This window comes from Spermophilus citellus, assembly GCF_964194105.1.
Source record: "Spermophilus citellus genome assembly, chromosome: X".
NCBI lineage: Eukaryota > Metazoa > Chordata > Mammalia > Rodentia > Sciuridae > Spermophilus > Spermophilus citellus.
Window position 1 is genome coordinate 87,639,267 of NC_138190.1, and position 25,544 is coordinate 87,664,810.

Below are 25,544 nucleotides of genomic sequence, written 5' to 3' on the forward strand. Positions count from 1 at the left end.
AGTTGCTTAGTGTCTCGCTAAGCTGATGACTGTAAAGCAATATTTCTTTACAGCATACACGTGTGCCTACTTCAATTTTCTTTTACTCATTCGGCTGGTCTTCTGAACCCTTTAAACTTAGGGGGATAGAAGAATCAGTGGGTGTGGTCCAGGTGCTGGTGAAAGAACCTTCTGAATTTTGTAGTTGTAGGGGAAAAAAACCGTTCCCTGAGGGTTTATGATTTAATAGCCTTGAGTGGGATCCACTTAAGAAACCTGGTTTACCTTGTCAAAAGTTTTAAAAAGAAAGTTCTGAAGCAACATAAAATAGAGATGCCAGGCACGGTGGCGTACTTCTGTAATCTCAGTATCTTGGAAGCTTGAGGCAGGAGGACCAAAAGTTCAAGGCTAGCCTGAGCAATTTTAGAGACACCTTCTTTCAAAATAAGATAGAAAAAGGACTGGGGATGTGGCTCAGTGGTAAAGCTCCCCGGGTTCAACTCTGGGTGCCCAAAATAAAAAATAAAGGAGAATGAATGCCTGGAAAATTCTACAGCCCAGAATGGGAGTTTTACTAATGGTTGGGTTTTTTGAAAACCATCTTGCCCCTCGCATATAGGACGCCTGCAATTCTACCATTAGAAAATCATTCTTTGGCCAGACGCGGTGGCATATGCCTATAATCCCAGCGGCTTGCAGAGTGAGGTAGGAGGATGCAAGTTCAAAGCCAGCTTCTGCAATTTAGAGGCCCTAAACAACTTAGCAAGTTGTTTCAAGACGCTGCCCCCCCCCCAAAAAAAAAAAAAATACAACGGGTTGGAGATGTAGCTCAGTAGTTAAGAGCTCCTCGGTTCAATTCTTGGTAAAAACAAACAAAACATTCTTTGGGTTGAAAGAGTTAAAATGAACCATTCCTGTGATGGGAAACGCTGTTAACACTAGCGCGAATTTTTAAAATCACTTTTCTAGGTTTAGAGGACTCACCAAATGGGACTGGGCAAAAGAAGCAGGCGGTGGGCGGGGTCACAGGGAGGGGAGGGGAGAGGAGAGGAGGGGAGCGGGAACTTGTAGAGAGAAGTCGGCGGGCCTTTAGGATATAAATACTTTTTTTTTTTTTTTTTACATTTTTTTTATTGGTTGTTCACAACATTACAAAGCTCTTGACATATTATATTTCATACATTAGATTGAAGTGGGTTATGAACTCCCAATTTTACCCCAAATGCAGATTGCAGAATCACGTCAGTTACACATCCACAATTTTACATAATGCCATATTAGTGACTGTTGTATTCTGCTACCTTTCCTATCCCCTACTATCCCCCCTCCCCTCCCCTCCCATCTTCCCTCTCTACCCCATCTACTGTAATTCATTTCTCTCTTTGTTTATTTTCCCATTCCCCTCACAACCTCTTATATGTAATTTTGTTTAGCAATGAGTGTCTCCCTTCAAATTGCAAGGATATAAATACTTTTGAAGCAGGTCCCTGGAGCAGTCCCTGCAAAGAAGTGTAGTGTTCTTTCCAAGTCCAGCGGTTTGGGACGGCGGCTCCGCCCACGTGGGGAGGAGCCCCGGTGGCTGCTGCACCGAGCAGGCTGTGCAGACCGCAGGGACAGAGGCGCCTAGCTTACCAGGAAGTAACTCTTCCTATGAGGCAGCAAGCCAGGCCGTCCGCTGATCTTTTCGTTTGCCGCCTCAGATAACTAAGAGAATTTATTAGTCACGAAGGGAAGGTAAGGCGGGGAAGCCGGGGAAGGATAAGTAGCCCGGAAAACCCAGTTTAAGCCTACTGGGCGAAAACCTGCTCACAGCGCCGAACTGCCCATGGGGCGGGATATAGAGGCCCGAGGGGCTGAGGACAGGATCCGAAAGTGGCTGCACAAGGGTGGCATCCAGTCTGCCCAGCGTCTGCCTGTGCTCCAACTCCTTTGTTCCCCCCTTCCCCACTTCCGGGCCTTTTCTGGCTGTGCAGTCCGTCCCACGTTAAGTCGTAGACTTTCCTGGGGTCGGCTTGGTTAAGCCTTCTTACAAACACGTGCGGCCAGAGTTTGCCTAAAGAGGGGAATGGATGTGCTGGCTGGTGGGGGAAGGAAGGACCTGTCTGCGTGTGCAGTGGTGAACATTTTGCTCCAAGGGTATACTTGGCCCTGCGCAGGTCAGAGCTTTCATGTAATCTAAGTAGAACCTCTGTGAGCCCTGGAGGTAAATAGCCATTGAAGCCCTGCAGGCTCTGGGGCCCTTTCTGATCAATTCCTGAGGTAGGAATAAAGCATTTGTAATATTTTTCTTTTATAAAGGAAAACACGCTAACGTTTATTTACAGGGAAAACCATAAGAAGAAAGTAATCTTTCTGTGAACAAATGCCCACTCTGTCATTAAGAAACAAATGGAACCCACTTTGACAGGTAAAACCAGAGTTTTGAGAGAGACTGGATTCCCTGCGATGCCAACTTCCTTCTGGGTTCTTATCTTTTTTTTTTTTTTTTTTGTACCAGAGATTGAACACAGGGTCGCTTTATTACTGAGCCATATCTCCAGCCCGTTTTATTTTTTATCAGTTTTAGTTTTGAGACAGGGTCTTATTAAGTTGCTTTGCTAAGGCTGGCTTTGAACTTGCAGTCCTCCTGCCCCAGCTAACTGAGACCCTGGGTAGAGTACAATTTTAGACAATGTTTGATATTTGGAGGAAAATACTTAGATGGACAAGGACCCTGTGCTGGGGTACAGGGCAAAAGAATCACAATCATGGTGGAAATCACCAGTGAGAGGATCCACATGATCCCCAAAATGTCCTAGTGTTGTAGCATAAGGATAGCTGTCTTCAAATTCCTCATTTCATCTGTCCTTTAACCAACCCCCAAATAGTCCTATAAGTTTCTTCATCCTTCCTACTTCCCTGCCAGCTGGAGGGACAGGGCCCCTTCTTGTAGTCAGGGCTTCAAGGCCAATGACCTCACCCCAACTAGACCGTTCATCCTTTGTTTCCTGCCTCTCTCTGGCTTTTGCTCTTCACTATGTTAATTAAATACATTTTTCTCATCTTGGAGAAGTGATGATCAGAGGTCACATACTTTAAAAAATTATTTTTAATTGTAGATGTACACAATACCTTTATTTTTATGTGGTGCTGAGGATTGAACCCAGTGCCTCCCATGTGTAGGCAAGTATTCTACCACTGAGCTACAACCCAGCCCAAGGTCACACACTTTAAAAAAAAAATTTTTTTTTAGTTGTAGATGGACACAATACCTTTTATTTTATGACTTTATTTTTATGTGGTGCTGAGGATCAAACCTAGGGTCTCACACATGCTAGGTGAGTGCTCTACCACTGAGCTACAACCCCAGCCCATGAGGTCACACACTTTTGATAGTATTAACAGGTGGTCCTGGGTGGGCTATGATCTCACCACACTGCAACAGACACTCATGCAGAGTCAGGAAAGTGTGTATTATTTTTTAAATTTCCACAATATATCCTCACAACACTTGCCTCACCAGTTTTATAGGTTGGAGATACTGAATCATGAAGAATCTAAGTGACATGCTTCAAATCGTAGCCTGAGGAAAGGCAGTGACACACATTGAACACCTGCTGAACACTTCATATACATGTATTCTCACCACAATTCTGAAAGGTAGGTGTTGCCATTCCTGTTTTTATAGATGGTGATATTGAGATACACAGTGCTTAAGTAACTTGCCCAAAGCCACACAACTAGTGAGTGGGGCTAGGATTACAAGATGGCTCCAAAGCCTATATTCTTTAGTTTTTCTTTTGGCCGTGCTGGGAATCAAACCCAGGGCTTTGCCTGAGCTAAGCAAGTACCCTACCACTGAGCGATATAACCCCAACCCTTGAAGCCTATGTTCTTTTATTTGGGGGGGGGGTGGTACCGGGGATTGAATTCAATCACTGAGCCACATTCCCAGCCCTATTTTGTTTATTTTAAATTTAGAGGCAGGGTCTCACTGAATTGTTTAGCTTTGAACTAATGATCCTCCTGCCTCAGCCTCCCGAGCTGCTGGGATTACAGGCGTATGCCACCACACCCAGTGAAGCCTGTGTTCTTTACTGTGACATCTTATTGCCTCTTGCCAAGGAGTTGAATGGAGAATATTAACACCTGAACTATGGACCAGCTTAAATATATTCTGTTGGAAATTTGAAATAACCCCAAAGTAATCATATGTTGAGATAGCTACTTTCTTTAGTACTTTGTAATCATACAAAATGGTGTATGGAGTAAAATATCAAAGCACCATGTCAACATTCTTTAAGTTATTTATCGATCATGGCAGCTATTTAGCATTAGTAGAGATCTTCATGGAGAGATCCTTGTAAATAAATCCATTGCATACATTGGACTTTAAAATACATTGGGCGGGGAGGTGCAGTGGTGCATCCCTGTAATCCCAGAAGCTCTGGAGGTTGAGGCAGGAGTATTGCAAGTTCAAGACCAACCTTAGCAACTTGGTGAGACCCTATCTCAAAAAATAAAAAGGCCTGGGGTTGTGGTAGAACACTAGCATAGAATGGTTGGGGTTTGAGTTTGATCTCTACCACTGCAAACACGTAATACAGACTTAAGCTAACTTAACGTTGGGACAGCATCTAAGGTATAGAGCAATGGCTAAAAGGTAACTTCTTAGCAGATCAGTAGGTTGTCAGGTCAAATCCATTCAAGTGTTCTTAGTACTTAAGGAAGGTATTCATTCACACAGCAAGGACAGATACCCTTAAGTAAATAGGCAAAAGGACAGAGCCTTTTTTTTTTTTTAATTGTACCAATGATTGAACCTAGGGACACTTAACCACTGTGCAATATCCCAAGCTCATTTTATTTTAGAGACAGGATCTCTCTAAGTTACTGAGACTGGCTTTGAACTCACGATCTTCCTACCTTAGCCTCCCTAGTTGCTGGGATTGTAGGTATGTGCTACCAAGCCTGGCCAGAGCCCTATTTTTTTTTTTTTTTTTTTTTAGAGAGAGAGAGAGAGAGAGAAAGAGAGAGAGAGAGAGAAAGAATTTTTTTTTTTATTTTTTTTTTATTATTTTCTTTTTTTTTTTTTTTTAATTTTTTATTGATTATTTAAAGCATTACATAGCTCATGATATATCATCTTTCATACATTAGACTCAAATTGTGGAGAAAGAATTTTTAAAAATATTTATTTCTTAGTTTTTTCGGCGGACACAACATCTTTGTTGGTATGTGGTGCTGAGGATCGAACCCGGGCTGCACACATGCCAGGCAAGTGCGGTACCACTTGAGCCACATCCCCAGCCCCCAGAGCCCTATTTTGGAGGAAGAGAGATTCCTTCTTCTTTATGTAGGAGCCTTCCACTTGTGTTCTCTGTCATCTGTTTTAACTCTTCCATCTTTTTAACTCTTCTCATCTTAACTCCCACTGTTCCTTCCCCCTGCTTCTCTGTGTCTTCAATATTGTCTCTCCCACTCAATTCCTTGCTGTCTTTAAAAACATTGTGACAGATATTAATACTTACTGAAGAGCTTTTGCCCAGGTACTGGACACCATGCTCAGAGCTTTATAGATGTCATCTCTATTTCATCTTCTGCTTTATTTTTTACTTTATTTTTGAAGTGCTAAGGATGGAACCCAGGGCCTCATTCATGCTGGGCAAGCACTGTACCGCTGAGTTACACCTCCAGGAGTACTTTTATTATCTTTCTTTAACAACCACCATATGAGATAGGTATTGTTATTATCTCTGTTTTATAGGTGAAAAAAGGGAAGGTCAGAGGGAATGCTTACCATGCCACCTATCTAGTAAATATTGGAGTCAGATAGCCCAGGCCAGGTCTGTACTCCAGATATCTGAAAGCCTTGATATGTTCCTATTGCCCACCATTTCCCATTGCTCTTTCTCTTCTTTTTTACTTTTTTCCCCCACCCCTTAGATTTAATAGGATGTGTCAATCCTACATCAAAGGCGCCTCTGTATCCTCCATGGCTCCACACGCTCCTGGTTCTCCTTCTGAGTCACCAGCGTCTCTTTTTGCTCTCTAAATATTATCTTTCCCCCAGGTTTTGTCATTGGCCTTTTGTTCTTTACTCAAAACTTTCATTTTATCTTACAGCTCGTACTTATAAACATTTGATCTAATCCCTGGTTCTGACTTCTCTCTTGGCTTGTATTCCTTCTCTACTTACTTGCTATTTCCATTTGGATATTTTCCTATCACTTCAAACTCAACATAAACTTGGTTTTTATTGGCCTCCTTATTTCATCTTATTTCTCTACAGAAAGCCTCTATCAACTCACTGTTGCCTTCACAATAAAGTCTGTATTTTATGCAGGCATTGAAGTTCTTTCAAATCTCACTTTGACTTGACTTTTCAGCCTCATTGCTTCTGTTCCTTGAAATGAATTACCATTTCAGCCAGACAAGTTTACCTACTGTCCTTCAAACATATAGTTTACTTCCCCACCATCCTTTAAGACATGCATTGCCTTCCTTCCTGCTCTGTGTAGCTTTTCCTGAGAACTCACCAGGAACCAAGCATTTTGTGTTATTTTCTAATGCCTTTCCTGTGTTGGCATTATTATTATTATTTTTTTCTACAAGGGATTGAACCCAGGGGCGCTTAACCACTGAGCCACATCCACAGCCTTTTTAAAAATATTTTTGAGACAAGGTCTCACTAAGTTGCTTAGAGCCTTGCTAAGGCTGGCTTTGAACTCAAGATCATCCTGCCTCACCTGAGCTGCTGGGATTACAGGTATGTGCCACTGCACCCAGCTCCTGTGTTGGCATTTGATCTCCTCAATTAGAGTGTAACCTTTCTAACTCCTCAAGTATCTTAACAGGTTACCTTGCACATAGTAAGTACTTAATACTACTAGTTAGTTGATTGGCTGTTGGTTGAGAGGGCAGAATAGAGAAAAGGAGAGACTATAGAAATGTATCGAGAGTTGAACTCTTCCCTGCGTAACAAAGACTATATTTTCCTCATCTCTTTATTTGGGCTTAAGACCTTACCTTTTATGTGCTAAATCAGTTGTGTTCAAGAGGCTTACTTTACTGAATGTTTACTCTGTGCCAACACTGACTGCTGGGTGCTAGAGAGTTCCATAAGAATGGAGGAGGATTTGCATGTTGTAATTTATTTATATTTTTTGCAGTACTGAGGATTAAACCTAGGGCCTTGTATATTGCTAGGTAAGTGATCTACTACTCAGCTACATCCCCAGATGGGTTTTTGTGCCTCTGTTTCCCAATTTCTATATTTCTGCCTTTTGTGCAGATGAATTGCAGTGTGTGTCTTTGGTTGGCAGGCATTAAGAGGAGTCCTAATGTACAGTCTGAGATGCTTCCTCTCCAGAGTGGGTCTCTTCTCCAAACCAGGACTGCTTCCCTGGTGTGCCAGAAAACCATCAGATTGGTCACAGCCCTTTTGGGGCACAGCATGTAAAGGAAATTTCAGCCATGGGATATCCAAGAAGTGTCCAAGAGATCAAAAAAGTTGTGAGAAACCAACTTATCTTGGACCACTTGATGGTTCCTGGCAGGAAAGGTAAGACCCAGTTCAATATACTTTTTCTAGCAAGTCTGAATCTGTGGGTCTTTACTGAAATTCTGTATTCCTAATATAACTAATGTGGCATCGCAATGATTCATGAGAACATCTGAAGGAAATTGCCTGAAATGTTTTGAGATCACAGAAAATGTTTTTGTCTTTGAGAGTTGTCAAAAAGAAGATATTGAACTTGGACCTTGTGTCTAAAAAGGGTCCATGGTGGTTATGCTGAAAACCAGGGACCCAGAATGGTATTAGATGGATTAGAAATGAATAGTCCCATTGCAGCCATGCGAACATAAATATACCTAATTTTATGCAATAAATGTATTTCGTAAATTAAATTATATTTTAAAAGCATCAGGGAGGTAAGCTATTTAAAGGAATCCAATAGTGAAGCTTTTTGTAATATGATTAATTACCACCTGATAAATCTGGATTTTTCTTATATTAGGTTTGCCCATCTGTTCTTTGTTAAGTAGGCAGCACCAAAATGGGCTTTTCTCCCAGACTCCATCTCCCTTGAGGCATGAGAGTTGCTTTCTTTTTTTTTTTTTTTTTTTTTTTTTTTGGTGCTGGGGATTGAACCCAGGGCCTTGTGCATGCAAGGCAAATATTCTACTGACTGAGCTATATCCCCAGCCCTGGGTTGCATGTTGTAATTTATTTATATTTTATGCAGTACTGAGGATTGAACCTAGTTTATGTTCTAGGTAAGTGATCTACCACTCAGCTACATCTCCAGAGGGGTTTTTGTGCCTCTGTTTCCCAATTTCTGTATGTCTGCCTTTTGAACTTATCATTATTTTTTTAATATCTTTATTTTACATTTATGTGGTGGTGAGGAACCCAGTGCCTCATACATGCTAGGCAAGCACTGTACCACTGAGCCACAATCCCAGCCCTGAGCTTATTATTCTTAATGATAAGTAAAACACCAGAGAAAGGGGTGGCAGGAAGTACTTAGGCATAGTAGGTGCTCAGTGCATATTTCGAAATTAACAAAGTGCATGGATTATTTTATTCAAGGCTGGCTGATGTTGTGACACCACTCTGGAGGCTGAGCTATGAAGAACAACTCAAGGTAGGTGCCCAGCTTAAATCTTAACCCCTTCTCCCCAGCAACGGAATGGTATTAGATTAATGGGAAGCCTGACTAGACAGTCTCAACAGGTCCTTAAACACACTATCCCAATAATTCCACAATTTGAACTTTAGGCCAGTTATATGTTCTAAACCCTCAAACCACAGATGAAAATGCTGATTTATTACTTGCTTGTTTTTGTCTTATAGCTCTGTATATGTGAGGAGCAGTACTTTTGCTGTTTCATATAACTGCACTTTTCAACAGGGTAGCCATTAGCCACATGTGGTTGTTTAAATACAGTCAATTCTGCCATAATGTTTGTTTTGAAAACAGAAATTTGTCTCAGTAGATTGACATATTAGGGAGCAGTTTGAGCATAATGCAAATTTCATGTTTGCTTAGGAATAATTGTGTCTGTGAGAAATGCTTGGTGAAAGAAATCTGCACCCAGGTGAACCAGGATATGTAAGAACACATAAAATATTTCAGGTGTGCATGTATATATCTATTGGCTACCTTAGTTGCCTGTGTGTTATGAGCCACACCCTTTTGCCTCTGTTAGAATGTTCCATTTGACTCACTTTTACCACTTCACTGGGCTACTCTGAGCTGTAGCCCACTTTTACAAGCAAACCTCAGGTCTTTGGGTAAAGTGTATTTTTTTTTTCTTTTGTGGTGCTGGGGATTGAACCCAGGGCCTTGTGCATGCAAGGCAAGCACTCTACCAACTGAGCTATAACCCCAGCCCAGTAAAGTATTTTTTTAAAAAATTTTCTTTAGACAGCATGCCTTTATTTTGTTTATTATTATTTTTTGTGTGTGTGGTTCTGAGGACTGAACCCAGTGCCTCACATGTGCTAGACAAGGTCTCTGCCACTGAGCTATAGCCCCAGCCTGGATAAAGTATAGTCTAAATATTATTTTATATTTTTTAAGTTGTAGATGGACACAATACCTTCATTTTATTTATTTATTTTTATGTGGTGCTGAGGATCGAACCCAGTGCCTAACACATGTGAGGCAGGTGCCCTACCACTGAGCCACAACCCCAGCTCCTAAAGTCTAGTCTTATCAGAGTATTGTGTTTCTTAATCATTTGATGTACGTTAAATAATGCCACTTTTTTTGGGTTCCTTTTCTAGGAGTGTTTTTCTGATAAAGTTTTGGAAGGTTGTGTGCCTAACCTTATTTCTACTATGAGCCTTGTAATTTTTTTTTTTGACATAGCACAGCATGGTATAGAAACAGTGTCACATTATAGCAGAACTGACTCTCTAAGTTAATCAGAATAAGACTAGAAATTCACTTTAGCTCCACCAGCCACATTTTGTTTTTCTTTTCTGTCAGGGATTAAACCCATGGGTGCTTAACCACTGAGCCACATCCCCAGCCCCCCCTTTTTTTTTGGTACTGGGGATTGAACTCGGGGGTACTCAACCACTGAGCCACATCCCCCATCCCTATTTTTGTATTTTATTAGAGACAGGGTCTCGCTGAGTTGCTAAGTGCCTTGCCATTGCTGAGGCTGGCTTTGAACTTGATCCTCCTAATTTAGTCTCCCAAGCCACTGGGATTACAGGCATGCGCCACTGCGCCCAGCTCCCAGCCTTTTTTTTTTATTAATATTTTTTGGTTGTAGATGGATACACTACACTTATTTGTGTTTATGTGGTGCTGAGGATCGAACCCAGGGCCTCACTCATGCTAGGTGAGTGCTCTACCACTGAGCCACAACCTCTTTCCCTCCCAGCCCTTTTTTATATTTTATTTAGAGATAGGGTCTCACTGAGTTGCTTGGAGCCTTGTTAAGTTGCTGAGGTTGGCTTTGAACTCATGATCCTCCTGGCTCAGCTTCCCAAACTGCTGGGATTATAGGCGTGTGCCACTGCATCCAACCACCAGCCACATTTCAAATTCTCAATTGCTGCATGTGACTAGTGGCTACTATATATGTGGAACATAGTACAAACAGACCATTTTCATTATAGAAAGTTCTACTGGACAGCAGTGACATATACCTTGAGTGTTCAATCTGAAAGGTCAAATAGAAGGGTGAGTTTACACAGAGCTCACTCTTTTATTTTTCCCAGAGCTCACTCTTGACCTTTTTCCAATACCTTATTAGGTCTCTTGCTGTTCATATTTTTGGGTTCTATATTTGCAGAGACTACAACCCACAAATATGTGGGGTATCCTTCTTTTCCTGTTTTTCATTATATATATATATGTGTGTATATGTGTATATATATATATATATATATATATATATGAGATTTGGTTGCTGATGGACTTTTTTGTTTATATGTGATGCTGAGAATTGAACCCAGTGCCTGATTCGTGTCAGGCAAGTGCTCTACCACTGAGCCACAACCCCAGCCCTTGTTTTTCATTTTTTGAGGGGAAACTACAAAAAGCTTTGTTTCATTGCTTATATTCTTTTACAGGTGAAATTTGAAGCTCAGAAGAAGATTTTACAAAGGCTAGAGTCTTCCCTACAAATGCTCAATAGAATCAATGGCACAATCACTGCACCCAAATCTGAGGGGCTCTGTTGTCTTCTCCATCCTGTTATACCCTCTGTAAGCTTCCACCCCACTATTCCTTACCTAGTAAGTCTTGTTAATGGCCAATGATTTCAGCTAATATGTACTGAGCACTTTCTGGGGACCAGGCCCTATTCTAGTTGATCATTATGCATCATTGTCTCATTTTACCGTTTGCAATAATGCTGAGGGGTAGGTACTATCGTTTTATAGAAGAAAACATTAAGGCTGAAGAGAAATGAATTTTCCAAGGATACTATATGTAGAAAATGCCAGATCTGAGATTCTCACTAAGGTCTTTCTGATATAGAGGCCCCCCCCTCCCTTATCATCCACTACACTATTATCTCCTTAGAGAGATTCCAGGCTTTAGAAAACTCCTCAATGAGACCTCAGAGAGGCATAATTTCATGAATGGCAGGAGTTGGCAAATTATGGCCCCCAGGCCAAATCTGTTCTGTGCCTGATTTTGTAAATAAAGATTTATAGGAACACAGCCAAACTCACCTTTTGATGTATTTCCTGTGGCTGCTTTTATGCTACCAAGTCAGAGTTCAGAAGTTGTAACATGAACCATACAGCCTGCAAAGTCTCAAATATTTACTCTGGCCCTTGACAGAACAAGTTTGTTGCCTTCTGCTTTAAGGCAAGATTGGAACTCCTATAATTGAGTGTCTGAATCATCTTGGCCACAGTCTTCCACGTATGCCATACCTTCCAAGCGAGCATCATTTGTTTTCATTGAGAGAACATTTCTGCATTCCCTTTATTTTACTCCTTGGATTTGTTTGACCTCTTGTCCCCATGTCCTTCTGCCCACTCCAGCCTATCATAAATGGTTACCGAAATAAATCCACCTTCTCTGTGAACCGAGGCCCAGATGGGAATCCAAAGACTGTGGGGTACTACGTGGGAACCTGGAGAGGTCAGTTGAAGGTTTAAGGAAGGACATGGAGAACAGTGTCAGTAGGAGTAGGAAATACAGTGAATTAAAGAAGGTTGATCACATGGTTGATTTGGGATACTTTCTGATGGGTAGTCATTGTAGCATAGTGATAGAAATCATAAGCCTTGCCCTTTCTTCTAAAAGCAGTTTACCCGACACCTAGTAAACACTCAGCAAATCTTACTATTATTGCTGCTGCTGTCTCATTGTTGTTCTTGTTATTGTTTATGCTATTTTCCGTACTGGGAGCAAGAGTCCTCATTAGAGTCTCTTTTCCTGTTTTACACCCTTAAAGCTCTGAAAACTAAAGCTTTCTGTAGTAAATCTGCCTTAAAAGAATTGGAAGGGAGAAGTGAGTACTGGTGAGGGAAATCATGGTAGCATTATGCTTAATTCTAGTATCCATTCCCAGATTCCATTCTTGAGCTTTGTTTGCCCATTTTCAATAAACCCACTTGAAACATCATCACTTTTACACTGTTTAATACCTGTATGCCTTAAAATACAGTTCATTAGGGCAAGCATTTGGCTCCTCCCCACCCCATGTGTTGAATTAAATGTGTATATATGACATCAGTGTTCTATTCAGTAATAGAAAAACAAAACCCATTACATTTTGTTTCCCTCTTAAAATCTGAACAGAAAACAGATGTTGTCATATGGTGCATTTGAGGTACAGGAGAAAATATTGAGGACTAGCTCTATTAAGAATTAGCTGCTTAATGGCTAAACCAGGAAACAATTAGGTTTTCTCTGAAAAATGGCTACATGCTTAAATTAATCACTCTGCTTTTTGATGTCTACATGTGCCTCTTTGAAGGAGGGAATTTGTGTTGCCAGACACTTTATTTTAAATCATCTTTTAGGAAGAAAACTTTAAATTCTTTTTTTTCCATAGATGGGAACATCGTCTGTGTACAGCCTAACCATCTGAAAAACATCCCTCAGAAACACAATCAAGTGGCTCAGGTAAAAAGTAACAAGGGCTGGTTGAAGATGACCTGGGGCATTGCAGTCTATAATAGCAGTGTCCCTGACATTTTAATATTATAGCTGCCGCTAGTGCTGGAGGGGAGGAGGGGCTCTGTACTAAAAGCAGACCTTTTAAATTGGAGAGAACATTGTCAGTGTTTCATTTTAGTGAGGGTAGAGAGGAGACAGAACTGCATTTATTATTGGAAATGTCAGGCATACAAGGACTTTAATAGCTGGAAAGTATTAAGAAAGAGGTACTGATGAGGTCACTAGAGCAAGTGTCAGGTGTCTGAAATACTTGGAAGGCTAGCATTTTTAGCAGAACAAAATAGAGAATTAAGTTGGTACAGGCCTGTAATCCAAGCTACTCAGGAGGCTGAGGCAGGAGGAACACAGGTTCAAGGCCAGCCTCAGCAACTTTGTGAGGCCCTGTCTCAAAATAAAGACTGGGGATTTAGTGGTAGGGCATATGCAAGGCCCTGAGTTCAATTCCTGATACTGTGTGTGGGGGAATTTTTCTTTGACAAACATCATGAGAGACATAGGAGTGGTGATAGGTATCTATGTTATGACGTTGACCTCTGGGATATTTTTATATCCTGTGTCATGGACCCACTATTTATTGAGTGCCTACTGTGGGTCAGGAACTATGGTAGATGCTGGGGCTACAGTGGTGACTCAGCATGTTAATAGACATAGTGCTTGTTCTCATGGAACTTTAAAGGCCAAAGCCTTATTAGTAGGGGCTGAACAACATTCCCAATTGACTGTCTTATGCCCTATTAATTCTGACCAGCACCCATTCTTCTAATAATTTTTATTTCTGAGAGTTAGGTGTTGCCTTCTGATAAAAAAACACATCTTGATCTCCAGACCTCCAGACTTGACCTGCTGGGACCCAGCTCTAGGATCCTACATGTTAGTATATAGGATCATGCTTCAGAAATTTTCCTCCATAGCCCTCATCAGCTGCTTCTCCCTTCTTTATCAGTGATTCTAAACTTTTTCCTTGAATTTCTTACCACATCATCTTTGCCCTTTCTTTTGGCAGATGACCATGCTTGGTTCTTAACTGGAAAACTAAAACTATTAGATGAGAACTTCCTTAGTTGCTTCTCCTATCTACAAATTTCACTGAAATCTTACCTCTCCTCCTCTCCTGTCACAGTGAAAGAGGTGATTAGTACTCCCCCTGGCCAAAACTTATCCTTCCCCTCTTTGGACTCGTCTCCCACCTCCCAGGATTCTTGCTCCTTTATTAATATGCAACCCCCACTTTAAAAAATAAATAAATAAATAAATAAACCTTTCCTTCAACCTATTTCAGTTCATGAGAGTATTAAATATCACCCATCTTCAAGAAAGTTTGATGTTTCTTACTTCTGCCCCCAATAGAAATTGATCTTGCCAAAGTCATCGGTGACCTCCATTTTGCCAAATCCAATAGAAACTTTGTCTTTAGCTTACTCAGAATTTTCTCTTCCTTAACACCACCTCATATTCTTATTTTCCTCCTGAAACAGTGCTTTCTCTTTGTTTCTGTGATACCATTTTCTGATTTTCTTATTTCATCACTTCCTAGTCTTCCTCAAGGGATATTTTTCTCATCCCCTTTTTCACTATAAATGTTGGTATCTCCCAGGACTCTATCTTTGGTTCTTTTCTTTCTGGTTATATTCATGGGAGATTATACCCAACCCTAACTGATGATGGAAATGACGACTTATAAATTGACAACTCCTAAAAACTTGTATTTGCCTTCTAGCGCCCTCTTGAGCTTTGGAATGTGCATTTCCAAAAGGCTACCGAACGTACTTGCTTGACTGTCTTGCAGAACTGAAATAAATTTTGCACTAGATCAGGGTTTCTCAACCTCTGTACTGTTAACATTTTTAATTGGGTTATTTTTTGTTATGTGGGGGGCTGTTATGTCTATTGTAGGATGTTTAGCAGTATCCCTGGTTTCTACCCACTAGTTGGGTGACAATCAAAAAATGTCTCCAAATACTACTAGATGTCCCCTGGGGAATGCAGTGCCCACTGTTGGGGGCCACTGCCATGAACTAAATTTACCTTACCAAATGTTGTGTTTCTCACCTTAGTGGTACAACCGTGTGCTAGAAACATGTCATCAAAGACTCTATCTTAGATAGATCTTCCTCTTGAGCTATATCTAATCAATTTCCATGTCTTTGTTAGTTTATTTTCTAGAAATGTTTTAATTTTACTCACTTCACCATTATTTCACTTTATACCAGATTACCATCTTCTTTCTCTCACCTGGACTACTGCACGAACCTAGAAACTAGCCTCACTGATTTTAGCCCCTTCTCAGTGTATAATCCCTACAGTAGCCAGAACTATTCTTGAAAGGCATGAAACGCCATGCTGTTTTTCTTAAAAATTCTGCAGTAGTTGCCCAATAACTTATGGAATAAAATATAAATTAGTTTTACTTAAAGATCATCATTAAGTTTCTAGCCTCATGTTTTGCCACATCCTCTCATGCTTTCCTCCATCCATTTATTCTGAACTGGTGTTCTTCTGCTATGCTGTAACATTCCTGCCTAAGTGTCCTGTTGAGAATGCCTTCATTTTACTTTGCCTGGCTCCTACTTATTATTTATTTATTTTTGGTACTGGGGATCAAACATAGGACCTTGTATATGTTAGATAAATACTCTACCACTGAGCTATATATACTTAGTCCTTTTTATTATTTGAGACAGGAGCTAGCTAGCTAAGTTGCCCAGGCTGGCCTCCAAGTTGCCATCCTTGTGCTTCATTCTCCCTAATAGCTGGAATGATAGGCATATACCACCATATCTAGCTGGTTCTATTTATTCTGTAAGATTAATTTCAGGCATTGGAGCCTGTAGAAAACCATATCTGACTCCTCAGACTGATTAAGGGTCTCCTTCTCTTGTACTCTGAATCTCCACTGTGGATCTCCTGTTGTAGTACTCAGTATACTATATTTCTTCATTTGTGAGTGCTTCCTACAATACACTTTGGAGGTAGCAGCTCTATTGTATCCAACTTTGTATTCTAGCACATAACATATTTATACAGATGGTGGATGCTCATCAAATATTTACTTGATTCTAGCTCTTACAGCTTCTTTGGGGCAAATTTCTAACCTCTACATCTATCTAGATGAATTCTTCCTCCCTACAGAATTTCTTCTGGACCTAAAATTCAATCCATTAAGGAATCAAATGCTGGCCATATGCTGATTGTAAAGTATCTTATGTATATAGCACTGGGATATGTACATATAAGATATTTTTTAATGTTCTAAGATTTTTAAATATTTATACCCATTACTGATGCTGACATTTCATTCCTTTAAGATAAGAATAATCTTTGTCTACTCCTCCACCTCTATTTTAGGTTTAAATTTCTGTTTTTGTGGTACTGGAGATCAAACCCAGAGCTTGTACATATTAGGCAAGGTCTCTATCAGTGAGCTATATCCCCAGCCTTAAATATCTACTTTTGAGTGAAAATGTGAATTTTATGGGACCTGGTAGCCAGAGCATCAAGGTCAAAGAAGAATCTTTAATAATATTTTCTTTTCTTTTTAATATTTTTTTAGTTGTTGATAGACCTTTATTTTATTTATTTATACGTGGTGCTGGGAATAGAACCCAGTGCCTCACACATGCCAGGCAAGTGTGCTACCGCTGAGCCCCAGCCCTAATATTATTTATTTTTTTATCAAAGAAATATAAGTAGGCTCCCCGCACATGCACAATGACCAGCTCGCACTGCTATTTTAAGCTCTCTGGGCCAGCTGTAGCAGGTAGTCACAATGGGATGGCGGCCCAGGTAGGAGGTAGAAAAGCTAACTCACTAAGGAATGCTGACCTGGGGAGCTCCTAGTGTGCTTGCCTAGCATGTGTGAGGCCCTGGGTTTGATCCTCAGCACCACATAAAAATAAATATAGGTATTGTGTCCATCTACAACTATAAAAAAAGAAAAATTAAAACAACAACAACAACAACAAAAAAATCCCCATCTTCCAGGTCCTGACAACATGAGACAGAACAGAAGTGCAGTCTGAAGACAGGAGTTAAAAAAAAAGTATATAGCATTAAATTGGACGCTGTGGCCCATGCCTGTAATCCCATATACTCAGGCTGCTAAAGCAGGAGGATTGAAAGTTCAAGGCCAGCCTCAGCTACTCAGCAAGACCCTCAGCAGCTTAGGCCCTGTCTCAAAAAATAAAAAGGGCTGGGGATGTGGCTCAGTAGTAAAGGCCCTTGGATCAAATCCCTAGTACCCTAAACAAAACAAAACAAAACAAAACAAAACAAAAAAACTGGGTGCAATGGCACACATATATAATCCCAGTGATTTAGGAGGCTGAGATAGGATTGCAAGTTTAAGGCCAGCCTCAGCAATTTAGGGAGGTCCTAAACAACTTAGCAAGACACTGTCTCAAAAATAAAGGGTTGGAGATATAGCTCATTGGTAATGTGCCCCTGGGTTAAATCTCCAGTACAAACAAAACAAAACAAAACAAACAAACAAAAAAACAGTATTAAAAGGTTAGCAAGGAGATAGAAGTCCTCTATTTCCACCTCTCCTTACTGTTGAGTCTTTTTCCCCAGAATCAGCAACTTTTTTTTTTTTTTTTTAGTTCTTTCTGCTGGTGTTCCATCCTTCTAAAGATTACATTACTCTATTATATACACATTAATTCTAACCTATAACATTTACATATAGTATGTTGATTTCTGGTTATGGCATAAAGAAATCTGTTACTCTTACTTTTGTCTCCCCTCCCAAACTATACTCCTCAATATCTTTTGTCCCTCAGTTCTGGGGTTTATTTATTTATTTTTTATTTATTTTTTTTTATTGGTTGTTCACAACATTACAAAGCTCTTGACATATCATATTTCATACATTAGATTGAAGTCGGTTATGAACCCCCAATTTTACCCCAAATGCAGATTGCAGAATCACATCGGTTACACATCCACAATTTTACATAATGCCCTATTAGTAATTGTTGTATTCTGCTACCTTTCCTATACCCTACTATCCCCCCTCCCCTCCCCTCCCATCTTCTCTCTCTACCCCATCTACTGTAATTCATTTCTCTCCTTGTTTATTTTCCCATTCCCCTCACAACCTCTTATATGTAATTTTGTATAGCAATGAGGGTCTCCCTTCATTTCCATGCAATTTCCCTTTCCCTCCCATCTCATGTCTCTGTTTAATGTTACTCTTTTCTTCCTACTCTTCCTCCCTGCTCTGTTCATAGTTGCTCTCATTATATCAAAGAAGACATTTGGCATTTGTTTTTTAGGGATTGGCTAGCTTCACTAAGCATAATCTGCTCTAGTGCCATCCATTTCCCTGCAAATTCTATGATTTTGTCATTTTTTATTGCTGCATAGTACTCCATTTTGTATAGATGCCACATTTTTTTTATCCATTCATCTATTGAAGGGCATCTGGGTTGGTTCCACAGTCTAGATATTGTGAATTGTGCTGCTGTGAACATCGATGTGGCAGTATCCCTGTAGCATGCTCTTTTAAGGTCTTCAGGGAATAGTCCGAGAAGGGCAATAGCAGGGTCAAATGGTGGTTCCATTCCCAGCTTTCCCAGGAATCTCCAAACTGCTTTCCAAATTGGCCGCACCAATTTGCAGTCCCACCAGCAATGTACAAGTGTACCCTTTTCTCCACATCCTTGCTAGCACTTGTTGTTTGACTTCATAGTGGCTGCCAATCTTACTGGAGTGAGATGGTATCTTAGGGTGGTTTTGATTTGCATTTCTCTGACTGCTAGAGATGGTGAGCATTTTTTCATGTACTTGTTGATTGATTGTATGTCCTCCTCTGAGAAGTGTCTGTTCAGGTCCTTGGCCCATTTGTTGATTGGGTTATTTGTTATCTTATTGTCTAATTTTTTGAGTTCTTTGTATACTCTGGATATTAGGGCTCTATCTGAAGTGTGAGGAGTAAAAATTTGTTCCCAGGATGTAGGCTCCCTATTTACCTCTCTTATTGTTTCTCTTGCTGAGAAAAAACTTTTAAGTTTAATTAAGTCCCATTTGTTGATTCTTGTTATTAACTCTTGTGCTATGGGTGTCCTATTAAGGAATTTGGAGCCCGACCCCACAATATGTAGATCGGAGCCAACTTTTTCTTCTATCAGACGCAGAGTCTCTGATTTGATATCAAGCTCCTTGATCCATTTTGAGTTAACTTTTGTGCATGGCGAGAAAAAGGGATTCAGTTTCATTTTGTTGCATATGGATTTCCAGTTTTCCCAACACCATTTGTTGAAGAAGCTATCCTTCCTCCATTGCATGCTTTTAGCCCCTTTATCAAATATAAGATAGTTGTAACTTTGTGGATTAGTCTCTGTGTCCTCTATTCTATACCATTGGTCCACCCGCCTGTTTTGGTACCAGTACCATGCTATTTTTGTCACTATTGCTCTGTAATATAGTTTGAAATCTGGTATCGCTATACCGCCTCATTCACACTTCCTGCTTAGAATTGCTTTTGCTATTCTGGGTCTTTTATTTTTCCATATGAATTTCATGATTGCTTTATCTATTTCTACAAGAAATGCCGTTGGGATTTTGATTGGCATTGCATTAAACCTATAGAGAACTTTTGGTAATATCGCCATTTTGATGATGTTAGTTCTGCCTATCCATGAACAGGGTATATTTTTCCATCTTCTAAGATCTTCTTCTACTTCTCTCTTTAGGGTTCTGTAGTTTTCATTGTATAAATCTTTCACCTCTTTTGTTAGGTTGATTCCCAAGTACTTTATTTTTTTTGAGGATATTGTGAATGGAGTGTTTTTCCTCATTTCCATTTCAGAAGTTTTGTCGCTGATATACAGAAATGCCTTTGATTTATGTGTGTTGATTTTATATCCTGCCACTTTGCTGAATACATTTATTAGTTCTAGTAGTTTCTTTGTAGACCCTTTTGGGTCTTCTAGGTATAGAATCATGTCATCTGCAGATAGTGATAATTTAAGTTCTTCTTTTCCAACTTTTATGCCTTTAATTTCTTTCGTCTGTCTAATTGCTCTGGCCAGTGTTTCGAGAACTATATTGAATAGAAGTGGTGATAGAGGGCATCCCTGTCTTGTTCCGGATTTTAGAGGGAATGCCTTCAACTTTTGTCCATTCAGAATGATGCTAGCCTGAGGCTTAGCATAGATAGCTTTTACAATGTCAAGGTAAGTTTCTGTTATCCCTAGTTTTTCTAATGTTTTGAACATAAAGGGATGCTGTACTTTGTCGAATGCTTTCTCTGCATCTATCGAGATGATCATATGGTTCTTATCTTTAAGTCTATTGATGTGGTGAATAACATTTATTGATTTCCGTATATTGAACCATCCTTGCATCCCAGGGATGAATCCTACTTGATCATGGTGCACAATTTTTTTGATGTTTTTTTGTATTCGATTCGCCAGAATTTTATTGAGGATTGTTGCATCTAGGTTCATTAGAGATATTGGTCTGTAGTTTTCTTTCTTTGAGGTGTCTTTGTCTGGTTTCGGAATCAGGGTGATGTTGGCCTCATAGAATGAATTTGGAAGAGCTCCCTCTTTTTCTATTTCCTGAAATAACTTGAAAAGTATTGGTATTAATTCTTCTTTAAAGGTTTTGTAAAACTCCGCTGTATAGCCATCCGGTCCTGGGCTTTTCTTGGTTGGTAGTCTTTTGATGGCTTCTTCAATTTCATACATTGATATTGGTCTGTTCAAATTGTGTATATCCTCCTGACTAGTCTGGGCAAATCATATGACTTAAGAAATTTATCGATGTCTTCACTATCTTCTATTTTATTGGAATATAGGTTTTCAAAATAATTTCTAATTGTCTTCTGTATTTCTGTAGCATCTGTTGTGATATTGCCTTTTTCATCCCGTATGTTAGTAATTTGAGTTCTCTGTCTTCTTCTCTTCGTTAGCATGGCTAAAGGTCTGTCGATCTTATTTATTTTTTCGAAGAACCAACTTTTAGTTTTGTTAATTTTTTCAATAGTTTCTTTTGTTTCAATTTCATTGATTTCCGCTCTGATTTTAATTATTTCTTGCCTTCTGCTACATTTGCTGTTGTTTTGCTCTTCCTTTTGTAGGGCTTTGAGATGAAGTGTGAGCTCATTTATTTGTTGTTTTTTTCTTTTTTTGAGGAATGACCACCAGGCGATGAATTTTCCTCTTAAAACTGCTTTCATTGTGTCCCATAGATTCCAATATGTTGTGTCTGTATTTTCATTTATCTCTAAGAATTTTTTGATTTCCTCCTTTATGTCTTCTGTAACCCATTGATCATTCAGTAACATATTGTTCATTTTCCATGTGATGTAGGATTTTTCTTTCCTTCTTTTATCATTGATTTCCAGTTTCATTCCATTATGATCAGATAAAATGCATGGTATTATCTCCACCCCTTTATATTTACTGAGGGTTGCCCTACGGCATAATATATGGTCTATTTTTGAGAAGGATCCATGTGCTGCTGAGAAAAAAGTATATCCATTTGATGATGGTTGATATATTCTATATATGTCAGTTAAGTCTAGGTTATTGATTGTGATATTGAGTTCTATAGTTTCTTTATTCAACTTTTGTTTGGAGGATCTGTCCAATGGTGAGAGAGGTGTGTTGAAGTCACCCATAATTATTGTGTTGTGGTCTATTTGATTCTTGAACTTGAGGAGAATTTGTTTTATGAATGTCGCAGCACCATTATTTGGTGCGTAAATATTGATAATTGTTATGTCTTGTTGGTGAATGGTTCCTTTTAACAGTATATAATGACCTTCTTTATCCCTTTTGATTAACTTAGTCTTGAAGTCGATTTTATTCGATATGAGGATGGCCACCCCTGCTTGCTTACGAGGACCGTGTGCGTGGTATATTTTTTCCCATCCTTTCACCTTCAGCCTGTGTATGTCTTTTCCAATCAGATGGGTCTCCTGGAGGCAGCATATTGTTGGATTTGTTTTATTAATCCATGATACCAGGCTATGTCGCTTTATTGGAGAGTTTAAGCCATTAACATTCAGAGTTACTATTGATATATGGTTTGTACTTCCATCCATGTTTGATTATTTATCCTTTTTTTAAATAATTTAGTTTGTTTCTCCATGATTATCTTTCCCCTCGCCCTCTGTCTTTACTGAGGCACTTCCCACTGATGGTTTTGGTTATTGTTTTTCATTTCTTCCTCGTGTAGTGTTTTGCTCAAAATGCTTTGCAATGCTGGTTTTCTGGCTGCAAATTCTTTTAACTTTTGTTTATCATGAAAGATTTTTATTTCGTTGTCATACCTGAAGCTTAATTTTGCTGGATACAGAATTCTTGGTTGGCATCCATTGTCTTTCAGTGTTTGAAATACATTGTTCCATGACCTTCTTGCTTTCAGTGTCTGTGATGAAAAATCCGTTGTTAACCTTATTGGTTTACCCCTGAATGTAATCTGTCTCCTTTCTCTTGTAGCTTTTAATATTTTCTCTTTGTTCTGTATATTGGATATCTTCATAACAATGTGTCTTGGCGTTGGTCTACTGTGATTTTGTGTGCTCGGTGTCCTGTATGCATCTTCAATTTGTATATCTGTTTCCTTTTTCATTTCTGGAAAGTTTTCTGTAATTATTTCATTCAGCAGGTTACTCATTCCCTTGGTTTGAATCTCTGTACCTTCTTGTATCCCAATGACTCGTAAGTTTGGTGTTTTTATGTTATCCCATAACTCTTGGATGTTTTTCTCGTGATTTTTTACCAGCCTTTCTGAGTTGGCTAGACTCTTTTCAAGATGATATATTTTGTCTTCATTATCTGACGTTCTGGCTTCTACTTGCTCCACTCTGTTAGTGATACTCTCAATTGAGTTTTTAATTTGGTTTATCATTTCCTTCATTGCTAGAATTATTGTTTGATTATTTTTTATAATCTCTATCTCCTGATAAAGATGCTTAACTTCTTCTTTTATCTGTTTATGTAATTCATTCTCAATGTGTTCTTTCGCTGCTTGAATTTGCTGTCTTGTATCCTCTTTAAGGTTCCATTCCATCTGTCTAAGGTGTTCCTTGAGTTCTTTATATGACCATTTTTCTGATGACTCTAGGTCCTCCTGAATATTTAGGCTGTCCTGCATTGTTTGTACTCCTTTTCTTCCTTGCTTTTTGAAGCTGCTCATGTTACTTCTTGTTCTGTTTGACTGCTGAGTTACTGTTTACTCCTATAAATTTATTTGATGTTTGGGAGGAAAGGTATTAGAAGGGAAGGGAAGAAGTCAGTAAAGAGAATGAAAGTAAGCAGGTAGAATTCAAGGAATGGGGGATAAGAGAAATGAAAAGACAAAAGAAGAAAAAAATAGGAATTAAAAAAAGAAAAAAAATTAAAAAAAATAATAATAAAAAATTAAAATTAAAATTAGAAGAAAAAAAATGTAAAAAAATTGTAAAAAAATTAAAAAAACAACAAGAAAGAAAAATGAAAATGAAAGAAAAACCCAAATCAAAAAAAAAGGGAAAAGAAAAAAAGAAAAAAAAACTAATAAATATAGTTTTAGAGTTTGATTAACTTCTCTTCCAGTAGGTGGCGCTGTGCCAACCAGGTCAAGTTTCTCCTGTCAATACGCGGGAACCAATCACTGTGCAGCAGCTCCTCCCAGACTGGGCGAGTCTCCAATCCTGAGTGTCTAGGGCCTCCTCTTGTGTCTAGTCACTTCCCACTTTTCCTCTAGCCAGGCCCCTCTCACGGGTGCCGCTCATCACAATACTGGCTACATGCCAGGTCTGCTGCTCCCGGGAGCCCTGTTTTCATGAACGACTGGGCACACTCTTCCAGTTTGCCATTCCCTCAGACCCTAAGTTTGTAGAGCTTGGGGCTGAGAATCCTCAGCGAATTTTACTTGCCCTCCGGTAGCCACTCCCCCGGTAGCTGGTGCAAGAGACCTCAGCAGTCAGCCCTGGTCGGAGCGGTAGTTCCACTCCGCGGGTCCCGCCCCACCTCTGATTCCCTCGGGCTGGCTGTCTTGCTCACGGGAGAGCTGGGAGGGGCCCTTAAGGTTTCCCCGATGTGTGGAGAGGGAAGGCTAGGGGATTATACAACTGTAGCCGCAGGTTTCAATGAAGTTATCTCCTCCGCCGCAGTCTGATGACGTCAGTTCTCTGCCATGGTGGTATCTCTTGCAAATGGCAACAGTTTGTTTCCCTTTGCTGGGCGACCAATGCAGTGGATGGGTCCTTACTGTCTCTCCCAAGCCCCGTTTCAAACCTGTGGCCACTACCTATGAAGGCTCGGTAGGCATTTACCTCCGTAGGATGAGAAGGGCTGACCAGTTGTTTCAGCTGGATGGATTAGTGCTGAGTCACAGCTGTTTGTCTGCGGGAAGCAGGCGAACGGGAGCTTGAATTCAGCCAATCCGGCCTCAGTGTGTGTTCTGAGAGGCCCAGACTGTTCGCCCCAGATCCACGTCAGCTCAGCATTGCCTAGTGATCCTGAGCAAACAGATTTAGGTTGTTCATGACTCCCTATGCCCGCACAGCTGAAGAGGTCAGAGACTTGATCTCTCCGCGCCCGCCGCCATGTTGGAATCCAGTTCTGGGGTTTAAACACAGGGACTTGCTACTCTGATCCACATCCACAGAAGTCTGCCCCACCCTTGTTTTTTTTTTTTTTTCTTTTGGAGACGGTCTTGGCAAGTTGTGAACTTGTGGTCATCCTTCCTTACCCTCCCAAACAGCTGGAATTATGGGTGTATTCCATTGTACCCAGCCTTTGAATATCTTTTTTTTTTTTAAGAGAGAGGGAGAGGGAGGGGGGGGAGAGAGAGAGAGAGAGAGAGAGAGAGAGAATTTTAATATTTTATTTATTGGTGGACACAACATCTTTGTTGGTATGTGGTGCTGAGGATCAAACCTGGGCTGCACGCATGCCAGGCTAGCGCGCTACCGCTGAGCCACATCTCCAGCCCGCCTTTGAATATCTTTATAGCACATTTTTTGTTTAATAATTTATATTAATGTGACCATGTAGATATTTACTGCTGAGTGAAAGTAGACGTACTAAGATTTAGTTTCCTTTATTATATAATTTTTTAATTTTATGTCATGAAAAATTACAAATACATAAAAGTAGAGAATGGTGTAAGAAACTTCATGTACCCATTCCCAGCTTTAGTAACCATCAACATATAGCCTATCATTTTATCTATACTCTCACCTACTTTCCATCTATCCCCTTTGAATTGGTTTGAAGAAAATTTCAGACATATCATATAGAATATTCATATTTTAGTGTGAGAACTAAAAAGACTTCTTTTTAAAACATAACCTTATACAGTTACCACACCTAAATATTAGCATTTTTCCCATATTGTCAAATATAAATGTTTAGATTTGATGACCATTGATCTCATAACAGTTTTGATTTTTATAGTGATTTGTTCAAATTAGGATTCAAA

The 25,544-nt window shown here is 39.7% G+C and overlaps 1 protein-coding gene across 4 annotated transcripts in view; it reads left to right on the forward strand.

Moving 5' to 3' along the window:
• The first annotated feature begins 1,457 nt into the window (after positions 1–1,457).
• Positions 1,458–25,544, forward strand: part of TRMT2B (tRNA methyltransferase 2 homolog B) — a 48,002-nt gene continuing 23,915 nt past the window's right edge. For 2 of the 4 annotated variants that reach the window (XR_014020140.1, XM_081278379.1), the window contains exons 1-8: positions 1,458–1,713; positions 2,304–2,386; positions 3,482–3,618; positions 7,284–7,522; positions 8,555–8,609; positions 11,057–11,221; positions 11,981–12,080; positions 13,000–13,070. Coding sequence is in view for 1 of the 4 variants with exons in the window: in XM_081278379.1 (XP_081134505.1) it covers positions 7,302–7,522; positions 8,555–8,609; positions 11,057–11,221; positions 11,981–12,080; positions 13,000–13,070 (612 nt within the window). In the remaining 3 variants the exon portion in view is untranslated. The remainder of the gene's footprint in view (positions 1,714–2,303; positions 2,387–3,481; positions 3,619–7,283; positions 7,523–8,554; positions 8,610–11,056; positions 11,222–11,980; positions 12,081–12,999; positions 13,071–25,544) is intronic. The other 2 variants (XR_014020141.1, XR_014020139.1) reach the window with 2 other exon arrangements.